The sequence below is a fragment of the Notolepis coatsorum genome, assembly GCF_963971535.1.
Source record: "Notolepis coatsorum genome assembly, chromosome: 15".
Lineage (NCBI taxonomy): Eukaryota > Metazoa > Chordata > Actinopteri > Aulopiformes > Paralepididae > Notolepis > Notolepis coatsorum.
The window spans coordinates 90,145,611-90,159,046 of record NC_140179.1 but is presented as its reverse complement, the minus strand read 5'-3'; the positions used below and the strand labels follow the sequence as shown (position 1 = coordinate 90,159,046).

The 13,436-nt window shown below is 43.2% G+C and overlaps 1 protein-coding gene across 2 annotated transcripts in view; it reads right to left on the bottom strand.

Moving 5' to 3' along the window:
- Window positions 1-1,092: 1,092 nt before the first annotated feature.
- creld2 (cysteine-rich with EGF-like domains 2) overlaps window positions 1,093-13,436 on the bottom strand; it is a 46,109-nt gene continuing 33,765 nt past the window's right edge. The window contains exons 11-14 of one of the 2 annotated variants that reach the window (XM_084330263.1): window positions 12,626-12,721; window positions 10,851-10,973; window positions 4,607-4,723; window positions 1,093-1,470 (exon numbers count right to left, since the gene is read on the bottom strand). In XM_084330263.1, coding sequence (XP_084186389.1) covers window positions 1,409-1,470; window positions 4,607-4,723; window positions 10,851-10,973; window positions 12,626-12,721 — 398 coding nt within the window. In that variant the 3' untranslated portion in view covers window positions 1,093-1,408. The remainder of the gene's footprint in view (window positions 1,471-4,606; window positions 4,724-10,850; window positions 10,974-12,625; window positions 12,722-13,436) is intronic. The other variant, XM_084330264.1, reaches the window with a different exon arrangement.

The following is a 13,436-nucleotide window of genomic DNA, read 5'->3' as shown; positions in this document are numbered from 1 at the left end:
TAACCGTCTGTAGTGTGGCAGTGAAAGGGTTAAACCACTTCTCTGTTCATGCTCCAAGGCATAGAGTTCTCAGTAACACAGCCAGCAGAGGGGAGGTTGAAGGGGGGGGGGGGGCTGCCTCTCTCCCACCAGCTCAGACAGGTCCTAACCAGTCGCTCTCCCACCTTGCCAGGCCCGGAGAATCACAACAAGCTGACGTCATGCCCAGAGGAAGCCAGTGATTATTAGGTGAGGTTACAGGCTTAGAGGAGTATGCTTTGATCCACACACACACACACTGAGCCAAGGCTCTGGTTCTGAGACTCCCAGACAACAACCTCAACACACATTCAAAAGGGCACATTTTTACTTTGTATTATTAATGCACCAATCTGGATTTCTTTTTTGACCATAGAAGGTGGGGTACATTCACATACACTCTTGACCTGTAGATGGGAAAATTGGAACGGAAACATATAGCATCAAATAGCTACCGGTGATGTCATCCGGGACACTGAATCCTTGTGTTGTGTTAATTACAGCTCCATGAGATTATGTAAAAACAGCAATACCTTGTTTTATAGGAACTGCTAGCCATTTCATTGAGCTCCAATTGGCTTTCTGAAACATTCCATTTAGGTGCTGGGGACAAATGACACGTGTGCTCCTTACCGCTTGGCCAAGGTTTGAGGTCTGCAGATGATTAACAAGCTGTTCATAATTGCTTATCCCCTCGATGATGTCACAATGGGATGAATTAGCTTTCATCTAATACATTAGATGTGCTTTTTGGAGCCAGAAACACTGCTTTACTAATGTACTGGCCAGTTAGTAAACTCTCCAGCACCCCCCCCCCCCCCCCCAAGCAGTGGCTTAATCATTCTGCTCATTATAAACCCATAGCATGCTTGATGCTGACACACTAGGGTTAAGCTCCCCATCATTCCATATGGTTAGACTGCCACCCTGTGGACATCACTGAGCACAGCAAAAACGTGTTTAGCCAGCACTCTGCTGCCTCCTACTGGCAGACTGCCCGTTGTAACATTTAGCCCGAAAAGGAACGTTCCAAAGACCTTCAAACAGGCAGTGTCTTAATACATTTAAAATATGTGTATGATTTGATCTTTATTGAAACACCTTCATTACCAAGAAGAAACGTTAAAATGAGATCACAGATAAAAGACAGCCTTTGGCGCATTGACGAAACAGCTTACAGCCACAATGACCAAAGATAATCCAAGAAATGTCTCTTTCTCTTGTCCTTTGTTAAATCCATAATCCACAGGTAGAAAATACAGGCTTGTCTGCTCTGTGTGTTCTATATAGTTAACTGCCTTCTTGTCCAAACAGTTAAAGAAGGAGTGTCCTCAGACAACCCCCCCCCCCCCATTTTCCTGATGTGTGCCGATTGGTCCCTGACTGGAGGTCAAAGGTCCTCATGCTCCTGTGGCCTTTCCGACGTCGTCTCCTCCTCCTCCTCTTTGTCTTCTGATGATGGAAGCATAATACAAGAGAAGATTGTTGAAGAAAATATGTTTTAATGCAGGCCAATATTGTGATTATCAACTACTGATATTAATAACTACCAGTACACATTAACCAGTTAGTGGGTCCAACAAATAACTAAATGACTGTAGTTTAGCCTGGTTTTGCCCACATCCACAGTTTTAAATCAGAGGAGAGATTCCAAGGGTTGTGATGATATCCAATATGCATGGAAATATGTACAATAAGGGGATTTTGACATTCAAAACTTTAAAAAGGAACATTATGAAAGAAGTTTTGGCATCCAACCGGAGTGCAGATGTAACGGTACATCACGGTACGTCAATATAATATATTGACGTACCGTTACATCTGCACTCCGGTTGGATGCCAAAACTTCTTTCATAATGTTCCTTTTTAAAGTTTATTATAATATGGCGGCACGGTGGTGTAGTGGTTAACACTATCGCCTCAAGCGCAGAGATGACATTTTATCTGTGATCCAAAAGGAAAAAAATTTAAAAGATTAGCACCATACTCCGGGAGGTCTAGTTAAATAAAAAAAAACACACACATTTCTGTGGTTTAACACCATGATCTACACCAGTGCTCATTAGATATGATTATGTGCAGAATTCCATATACTATAGGTAGGGAGATGTGGAGAGAGAGATGTGGAGAGAGAGAGAGAGAGAGAGAGAGAGAGAGAGAGAGAGAGAGAGAGAGAGAGAGAGAGAACCTATAATTAGTCCCATTATACATTCTCTCATTGGGCTATAACTTCTAGTGAACGAAACAGTGAGAACTATTCCCCATTGTTCTGGGGTTCTCCCAGGAAGTCTCTCAAGGACGCCACGTTGAGAAGCACCGCTCCATCTACCCGTAGCTGCTTACACACACACCCCTACACACACACACACACACGCACACAGCTCAGCCTTGCCAAGGGCAAGCAGCTATGGGAGGAGACCAGTTGTTAAACCAACAGTGAGAATACCAGGATTGATTGATTGATTGAAAACTTTATTAACAGATTGCAGAATGGGTACAGTACAGTACAGCTCAATACACACAGTTGTTAAGGGGATGCAGACCAGAGAAAGGCTTTCGTCTTGTTTACATCAGGGTCCCCCATTTTCAATTCATCATAACATATATGACATACACAACATACAGATAGACAGTACTGCTACATCTATACATTTATGACATACCAGATTTGCAAATACAGTACTGTTTGTGATACAAAAAGAGTTTAAAAAAGAGAGTATATACGTTTGACGTAGAAACTGTACATTGGAGGAGCTTGGGTGGGTGGGGTGGGGTGGGGAACTGTACATTGGAGGTGGTTAGGCGGGTGGGGTGAGGGGGGGGGGGGTTGGGTAGGCGGGGGGGGGGGGAACTGTACAAGCAAAACTGTACATTGGAATATCGACGGAACCATACTTGGTTCCAAGAGGAGGGTCTCGTGTATTCTTGGGTTAGGTAATTGACTGTACATTGGAGGGGGTTGGGTTAGGACATTTACAGGGGCCAGTTTCGGATTGCAGTCTCCCGTAGGTGTTCTTTGAGCGTGGTTTTGAAAGTGCGTAGTGATTCACATTCCTTTACAGCTTTGGGTAGGGTGTTCCACATTGATGTGGTATAATTGCTAAACATGTTTAGTCCCTTGTTTGAGCCGAATCTGGGTTTAACATGATTTGTGGAGCTCCCTCTGGTGTTATGGTCGTGGTATTCACTGACCTTTGGGAAGTATTTTGACATGTACATGGGTATCTTAGTCGTGTAGTGTATCTTGTAGACCAGGCCCATTGCATAAATTAGGAACAGTAATGGTCCTAGTATGCTTCCTTGTGGAACACCACAGCTCACTGTGAGGGGGGGAATAGGGTACCGTTTGCCTCCACCATCTGTTCTCTCCCCTCAAGGTAGGATTGCATCCAGCTCACTGATAGACTATCAAAACCAATTGCTTTTAGCTTGTCAATCAGAATGGAGTGATTGACAGTGTCGAAGGCCTTTTGTAGGTCCAGCATGACAATGCCGCAGTATTTGCCCGCGTCCACCTCTTGTTTGATGTGGTCGTTCAAATAGAGAAGGCATGTGTCAGTGGAGTGGGATGTTCTGAAGCCAGATTGGAATTCGTAGATTCGATTTTTTTCCGCTAGGTACTTTTCGACCTGTTCGTATACTATTTTTTCCATGACTTTCGAGATGGAGGTAAGACTAGAAACAGGGCGGTAGTTGCCTGGGTCTAATTTGCTGCCCTTTTTGTGCAGAGGGGTCACTCTCGCAATTTTAGTCCTTGGGGACGTGTCCCTGTTTTATGGAGAGGTTTATTATGTGTGTGATGACTGGGGTGATGGCGGCTGCTGAGTCTCTGAGGAATTTGGAGGGGATGTTGTCATGGCCAGTGGCCTTGTTAGGTTGGAGGGCGCTCAGTTTTTTGAGTACCTCATCTGTTGTTACCATTTCCAGTTTGAAGTAGTCTTTGCGGACCCCTAGGTTTTAGTAGTATGCTACTATGTGTTCTACCCCATAATGCCCTGAGTGGGAGGGTAGTTTGTTTACCAGTGTTGTGGCTATGTTTGTGAAAATGTTTAAGTAATTGGCTACATCCAGCTCGTCTGTGATGAGCGTGTTGTCCGTCTTTATGTTTATGTTTGAGAATCTGGTTTTAAGTTTTTTACTGCAGCCAGTTGATTATTGAGTAATTTCCAAAGTTCCAAAGGAGCTGACCTACTCCCCCTCGTATGTATATATTTTCTGTTAGGATCTCTGTTTAACAGTACTGTATATTTGCATATCTTGTATGTCACAAATGTAACAGTACTGTATGTCATAAATCAAATCAAATTTATTTGTAAGGCCCGACAACACACGTTAATGTCCCCATGGGCCGGACACGTCTTCTTTAAACAAGTCAAGAAGAAACATAACAATAAGTCATGTCATGATATATATATCTGTATATCTGTATGATGTGCATGTCATAAATGTCATTATGAATTGAAAATGGGGGACCCTGATGTAAACAAGATGAAAGTCTTTCTCTGGTCTGCATCCCCAATTGTGTGTATTGAGCCGTACTGTATTGTACCCATTCTGCAATCTGTTAATAAAGTTTTCAATCAATCACCTTGTTGTGGCGTCTGGACGACACACTCTCCGTCCTCCTGCTGGTCGTAGCCGGCAGGGCAGACACACACGTAGCTGGTCACATAGTCGGAACAGTCCTGGCAACACTCGTCTATATCTGGAAACACACACACACACACACTACACTTTAATAAGTGTATACAATAATTGTATACAAATACAATTTTAATGACAGATTTTCCTTCCGTCCTCAAATTGAAAAGGAAACACATTCATAACTTTCGATTGCATGTGTATACACATAGTATCACAAATAACACACAATCATCACCTAGTCTTATGTATTCCTCTGGCTGGAAACACAATCACCATCTAGTCTTATATATTCCTCTGGCTAGAAACACAATCACCGGGCGGCTAAGTGGCGCAGTGGGCAAGACGCTCGCCACTAACGCAGGAGATGCTGGGTTCGAGCCCAGCTCTCTGCGTTGCTACCAGCTTGGCTGGTCGTTCATACTAACACAATTGGCAGTGTTAGGGGTGGGAAGCTGGTGGGTGGGGATCAGGCCATGTGAGGAGAGCGGAGCGGGCGGTTTTGACGTGAGCGACGGAGTGGGTTTTAAAATGGGTCGGCGCGACGTCCGGAGCGAGAGTTCTCCTCCGCTCCAATCCACTCCGGGCCGCTCACAGTGGTTTAACACTGATGTAATATACATGTAGTACAATGCCAAAGCAACAGATGGCGATGTACAAACATGAAGGCCATTTTCAACCAATGAGAAGGGTGAACCGTCACTCACATCCTGTTAGAAAAAGTACATGACGCCATTGTTGTTGTCGTTAGCTTACATGCTAACGTTAATGGCAGCGACCATAGCATTGTGGCTAGGCTAGCTATCATCGCTTAGTAGAGCTATAAACAACGTTATTTAACATTGCAGAATGGGGGGCGGCTACGTGGCGTAGTGGGCAAGGCGCTCACCGCGAATGACGGAGACGCTGGGCTTGCCTGTTCGAGCCCAGCGTTCCACATTGCTTTCAGTTTAGCTGGCCGTCCGTACTAATACATATTGGCCGTATTAGGGGGTGGGAAACTGATGGGTGGGGATCGGGCGTTGTGGACAGCGACTCCTACAGGTCGGTTGGTGCGCCTGCGCAGTAGAATCAGGAAGTGTCGGGGGCAGCGTGAGCCTCCCACGCATTACTCCTCGCCACTGAGAGATCGAGCTGCGCAGGTGAAAAGATGCGACTGCTGTTACCTCAAGTACCGGAGGGGACTTGTGCTATGTATGACTTAGTCCACATTGCAGCCGGCTTGTGGGAGGCAAGAAACAGCGTTCGTGACAGGGGAGGGTTGAATTGGATGATACGAAATTGGGATGAGAGAAAAATATAGAAAATGGGAGAAAAAGTGGATAAAAACAAAAAAAACATTGCAGAATGGGTACAATTACAATACGGCTCAATACAAACAATTGTTAAGGGGCCCAGGGGGTGTAGACTGTTGTAGTTTGGTCAAATCAAGCAAATTTACATCATGCTCCAAAAAAAATTAAAAATCTGCCGAGCGATGTGGAGCGGGGACCGGGGAGCGCTCGATTCAAGGTGAGCGGTGAGCGAGCAGAGAGTGACTTGGGGGCGGGGTCAACATGAGCGATTAGCGGAGCGGAACAAGCCGTCTAGAGCGAAGAACGGATTTCTCGCCTGCGCCGATCCGCTCACGGGCCCTGGTGGGGATCGGACGTTGTGGACAGCGACTCCTACAGGTCGGTTGGTGCGCCTGTACAGCAGAATCAGGAAGTAACGGGGGCAGCGTGAGCCTCCCACGCGTTACTCCTCGCCACTGAGAGAGATCGCGCTGTACAGGTGAAAAGATGCGACAGCTGCCTCCTCGTGTACCGGAGGGGACACGTGATGCAAGGCTTCGTCCTCACTGCAGCCGACCAGTGGGAGGCATAGTCTAGCAACGTTCAAGACAGGGGAGGGGAGAATTTAAGGGAGAATTGGCGAGGCGAAATTGGGATGGGAGAGAAATTGAAAAATAAGGAGAAAAAGTGGATCAAAAAATAAAAATAAAAAAATAAACACAATCACCATCTAGTCTTATATATTGCTCTGGCTGGAAACACAATCATTGAGTCTTATGCATTACACTGGCTGAAAACATGCATCAATTGGGCATTCATCATGTTTGCTGTTAAATTTGCTAGATCGAGAAAACGTTATAGTAGTCCATCATTAGAAGCGACATGGAGATCCATCTTTGGCTGCTAATTGTCTAATTGAGTTATTGTGTGGGAAACCCTCCAGTTAAAAAAATACCTGCGTACGTGTGGACGAGACCTTAACACAGTGTACATGTGGACTAGGTCTTAAAGGGGAACTATCTTACTATTTCTTTCACTATTTGGGCAATTTTACACAATTCCTGTGAGTCTATGGACACATCTGTAAGGATTTTTAAAAAAAAATCATTGTTTTGTATTTCTAATCAAGTACTCTAGACTAGAGCAGTGGTTCCCAAAGTGGGAGTCGCCAGATGATTATCAAAAAATTAAAATAAAAGATTTCCAAAAAAATAAAAAATAATTTATTTAATTAATTTGTTTATGCAGTCAGGCCAGGCCAGTGTTTCTAGTTGCAGCAGCGCACTAGTTAGATAACCTAAGTGCCGGGGAACAACCAAGAGATCACTGCAACTCACACAATTTGGAGAACTATCTCTCTCTCTCTCTTGCTCACACACACGCATGCGATTGGTGGAGAAGGGACCCTTACAAAAAACAAAAAATCCATCAAAATCAGTGTTGTTGCTAATCATGCTAGCCTGTAATTAGGGATGTCCCGATCGCCTTTTTTTGCTTCCGATCCGATCCCGATCATGTGATTTTAAATATCTATCGATCCGATCGTTTCCGATCCGATCTTTCACATTAGTAATCAATTTTGACGCTTTTGTCAGAAACTGGCAGAGCGAGACAAGCCCATCTGTTGCCTATAATAGTCCGGGGCGCGAGAGCGGAGGCTTTTGTTATTACATTCACCCTGAGAAATGTGCTTCTGCTTCATATGAGAAATATTAAAAGTTTCAATAAATGTTTGCACATTAGTATACATTCAGTGTTCGACTTACGTAATGGTCCATTCTGGTCTGAAACGCCGACGATAATCCTCAGTCACGTAACGTTATCCTCCAGGTGAAAAGTTAGTCTGAAAACTTCGCCTCCTTGCAAACATTGCAACTGGCTTGACTTTCTATTTTAAAATGCTTAGTTCCAAACCTCTGACATTAAGTCTAGCTGCTCAAGTCAGTGGATATTAACCGTGTTTCGGGAGCGACGTGTTGTACTGTTGTTGTGATGTGGTCGAGCGTGTAGCGTGTAGCGTCTAAATTAAAGGGGTGTTTGTTGCAACGGTGAAAATTAAAGGGGAATGTGTTTGTTGTGGACAATTATTCTGCTCTGTGTGACAATAAATACATTAATGATGATATATTATATGTAATTTAAAACCAAAACTAAGGCCTCCGTATGAGTTTAAGACGTGGACATGGTCATGTTTGTTGAATACATTTTTTCTTTTTTTGACTGCCGATTTTTATTATTATTTTTTCCCGATCCCCGATCCTCTGAAAAGCACGTGATCGACGCCGATTCCGATCACGTGATCGGATCGGGACATCCCTACCTGTAATAATACCCCCCAGAAAAATCTACTTTGCATTTGATATATTGCAAATATATGCCATCACACACACTGGCATTTAAAGGGTTAGAATTATAAAATTAATATGTGGTGTTATGATCAGGGCTGAAGTTGAATAAAAGATTTATGAAAGAAAAAGTGGTAAATTATTTCAACATAGTAATATTTTTATGGCGTTTTTGAAGAGGACAATTTAGTCCTTTTTTCAATCTGACATTACAAAAAAACAGAAAATCCATCAAAATCAGTGTTGTTGCTAATCATACATAATATTATTATGCTAGCCTGTTTTTTAACAATAATCTGTGATGCCATCACAAACACTGGCATTTAAAGGGTACAAATGAAAAAATGCCTGCACCAGAATGCAGGAAATTAAGTCTTTGTAACAAAAAATTTCCTGGTGGGGGACCCCCCGCTTAAAAAGTGGCACCACTGGCCTGAATGATTTCCCCAGTCCGGCCCTGGTTAAAAGCCTCCAATGCTTATTAGTGTGTGTGTGCGTTTGAACGTTTGCATGTTTCAACCATACATTTCCATTTATAATAAAAAATTATAATTTCTTTTTCGTTTTTTTACCTCCTGTAATAGTGGTGGTCACGTCTCTCCGACACCATTATTTCGGGGGTCGCGGTCTGAAAACTTTCGGAACCCCTGCTCTAGAGCAGCATTTTCTGCACTTCCAGATTCCAAGCTGTTTTTGGCTGGGCTCCGCCCATACTCGCAATGTGCTTTGAGTGACAGTCACCCACAGTCTGCACTGGGAGGGGGGAGAGAGAGAGATGGAGAGGGAGACTAATTCATTTTGCCGCGGGGGAGGGGGGCATAATCCCACGGGACAATGCATTGGATCAAGCGCAGAGATGGAATTTTATTTGTATTTATTAGCACCATACTCCGGGAGGTCTAGTTAAATAAAAGAAAATGTTCTGTGGTTTAACACCATGATCTACACCAGAGAGTGAGACTTGTGTTAGAGGCTTAAAGCAGCATGCTCTATGCTCATTAGATATGATTATGTCCAGAATTCCATATACTGTAGGTATACTGGAGAGAGAGAGAGAGAGAGAGAGAGAGAGAGAGTGAAACCTATAATTAGTCCCATTATACATTCTCTCATTGGGCTATAACTTCTAGTGAACGAAACAGTGAGAACTATTCCCCATTGTTCTGCGGTTCCCCAAAGGAAGTCTCTCAAGGACGCCACGTTGAGAAGCACCGCTCCATCTACCCGTAGCTGCTTACACACACACACACACGCCAAGGGCAAGCAGCTATGGGAGACCAGTTGTTAAACCAACAGTGAGAATACCAGGAGCTGACCTACTCCCCCTCGTATGTATATATTTTCTGTTAGGATCTCTGTTTAACAGTACTGTATATTTGCATATCTTGTATGTCACAAATGTAACAGTACTGTATGTCATGTATGCAGTGATGTACCTGAATGCGTTCAATGAACGATCGTTCATGAACGCATTCGTATTTTGGGCGAACGTGAACTGAGCGTACTGCATTTCCGCTAAATGAACGTAATTGAGAACGCGTTCATTCTCAGCGCTGTATAACGGTGTTCAAAAGTGCGTTCATTCTCAGCACTCTATTATAACGGCGTTCAAAGGTGTGCCAGATTTGATTTCATATGCCTTTCAGCCGAAAACCCAGTTAAAACACACCGTAAACAGGCTTCAAAATAATGCGGAAAACCACCCAATCTGGCAACGCGCCTGTCACCCCCTGGCTACGTCATCAGACTCCTCACAACAAACAGTGGAACCGCGGAATTGGCGAGCATTAGTATCATGGACGAAGCCGAGAGCTGCAGCAGCACTCGCTCAGAGTGAGACTCTACCTCTATGATGTCGGCGTATGAGCATTTAAATAACGTTAAAGTCAGTACTGACTCAGACGGGAAAAATCTAACGTTTGTCTGTAAACTTTGTCCACCCGGTTTGAAGAAGCAAGTCCGTACATCGACGACAGCTAACCTTAAACGGCACATTGAGAATAAGCAAAAGTCCTGTTTTTGTTTTCATAATAAAGACAATTCAAGCAAAGTTTTTCCTCATGTTTTTGAAAATATACTGTAGAGATGAAAGCTGCAGATGCTACTAGTGTGGACTGAATGGGCGGCAGCAAAGCGTTATGGAAATGCCAGTATTCCGATTGCTGTCTGTGGTTCAATAATTTTTTACAAATAATAGCTCGCAGCAACGTATTGAAAAAAGAACTAGAAACTATAAATTAGTTCATTTTTGAAACCATGAACTTTAGTTCAAAATTTTGAATTATGAACTAAACTAGTTCATTTAAAAAATTGTGAACTGTGAACTGAACTAGTTCATGTAGAAAGTGAACTTTCCCAACACTGCATGTATGTGATAAATGTCATGATATATCTGTATATCTGTATGATGTGCATGTCATAAATGTCTATATGAATTGAAAATGGGGGACCCTGATGTAAACAAGACGAAAGTCTTTCTCTGGTCTGCATCCCCTTAACAATTGTGTGTATTGAGCCGTACTGTATTGTACCCATTCTGCAATCTGTTAATAAAAAAATGTCAATCAATCACCTGGTTGCACCTGCTGCTGGTCGTAGCCGGCGGTGCAGACACACAGGTAGCTGCCCTCAGTGTTGACACAGTCCTGGTGATCCTTGGTGCACAGCGGCTCTGCCTGGGAACACTCGTCTATATCTGGAAACACACACACACACACACACAACACACACACACACTACACTTTTAACACTTTAATCGCCGTTGCCGCTTTAACACGTCATTCCCCGCCATGCTTATTCTGCCGATGACGCTGTCCAGCGTCTTTGATATCAATATTTCAAAAATCTGTGATCGAAATCATATTTCTCCCCCAGAGACATTATATGTACTGGTGAGCCCCTGTCAATTCTCCAACGGTTCAAGAGCGCCATCTGGTGGCCGATCGGCCGCTCGCCCAAACAGGAAGTGATGCGGATGAAGTGGTGCTCACCCATATTTCGTCCGGGCACTCGCTATCATTAGCAGGACTCCATCTTGACACAATGGATGGCGATCGGTTACCAATAACTCGGTAAACAACATGATTTGGAGGTATATACTATTATACAACCTGGAAATGGATCGGATATTTCGACATCCCATAATAGAAACATTTTTGTTCCACGCTCATCTCCCAACGGCGCGAGGAAGCTACGGTGAGTTTCAGCGTTATTTTTTAATGTCTTCGATACTAACTGCTCTGATGATCATATCATCCACACTAGATGAATCATCTAACGTTGCCCACGGAATTATAAACGACCCCCCCCCCCCCCCATCCGGTCAACATCAGATCATACGTAGTAACTTCTAGAACCACGTCCAGTTGACATTTTTTATCTCGCACAGATTCCTACCAAACTGTATTTGATCATCAATATAATGCATTTAGGGCTATAAATCAAGTTCTGGAGAAAGCTGCAGAAAACGATAAAAACATACTTATACTTTAGACCGTATTTTAGTATGAATATGTGAATGAAAAAGTATAACGTTGCTACACCCTGAACAATAGATATAGGACATTGAATGGGCCATGGTAATGTCAATTTAGCAATACAATTTAAAAAGTTATAGCCCTGCAAAGAAGGGGAACTTCTCCATGTTAAATAGGGCTGGCGAGGGATGGTAAATTATGAATTTAACCCCGGCGGTAAGTGTAATGTAATGTAATGTAATACAAATACAAATTTTATGACAGATTTTCCTTCCGCCCTCAAATTTGTTTGAAAAGGAAACGCGTTCATAACTTTCGATTGCATGTGTATACACATAGTATCACAAATAACCAAATGATAAGCAACACGTTGGTAATTTCAATATTATGTAGTGTAAAAAAGAAAAAGCGTTTTAAATGTTTTAGCAAAAATGCAAACCCTATAATGTGCCTTGGGATTGTTTTGAAGGAGACTTGCATTTAAAAGAATATTATTGAGCCCATTATTCAATGAGCCCTTCAGAAGTGTTATGCAGCGATACAGTCATCAGGAAAGTAAACAGACTATATTTCCTTTATGGGCGTTCCATCATCGTTTTCCATGGACACAGTGAATAGACATGGCTACACAGTGAATAAACATGGCTACACAGACAAGTTCATATTATTAAACTTTTTTCAACACATTTTTGGTTGAAAAACGTATATAATAAGTAGACAAATGAAAATTGGGGAACAATTCATACGATTATTTAATATGTTAAGGGTAAATAAATAGCACTGGTTAGTTTACTTCCTCTTTGGGCAGAGATGTTTGACCAACTAGGAGTGGAGGGAATGAAAAGCCACCTATGACGTGGAGAACTCTTACCAGTGCAGCTGCCCTCTACGTCTTGGTACCCGTAAGCACAGGCCTGGCACAGATCAGCCCCCACTCCGGTACAGCCAGAGCACAAATAATCACAATCTGACACAGAGGAGAGACACAACACAATGTTGCCACAGAGAAGCAATGTACTGCAGAAACATCCACCACCCCCTTTTCTACACAGCATTAACCTGGTGTGGTGTTCTCCTTTAACCCTTGTGCGGTGTTCTCCTTTAACCCTTGTGTGGTGTTCTCCTTTAACCCTTGTGTGGTGTTCTCCTTTAACCCTTGTGTGGTGTTCTACTTTAACCTGGTGTGGTGTTCTCCTTTAACCCTTGTGCGGTGTTCTCCTTTAACCATTGTGTGGTGTTCTCCTTTAACCCTCGTGTGGTGTTCTCCTTTAACCCTTGTTTGTTTGGACAATTGGTCTGTATAAAATAATGTGATGTCTGTATAAAAAATGTATAAAAGAAAACACCATACGTAACATAAATGTGTAGGGGGTGCACAGTGCACTTAATGACGTTAATGACTTAATTACGTTTCGCAATTATGCCACATCAATGTGGAACGCCCTACCCAAAGCTGTAAAGGAATGTGAATCACTACCCACTTTCAAAAACACTCAAAAAACACCTAAGGGAGACTGCAATTCGAAACTGGCCCCTGTAAATGTCCGAACACAACCCCCTCCAATGTACAGTAAATGGTCTTGTCAATATTCCAATGTACAGTTTTGTTTGTACAGTGTCCCCCCCCCCACCCCTCCTACCCAACCTCCCCCCCACTCCTACCCAACCCCCCCTCCCCCCCC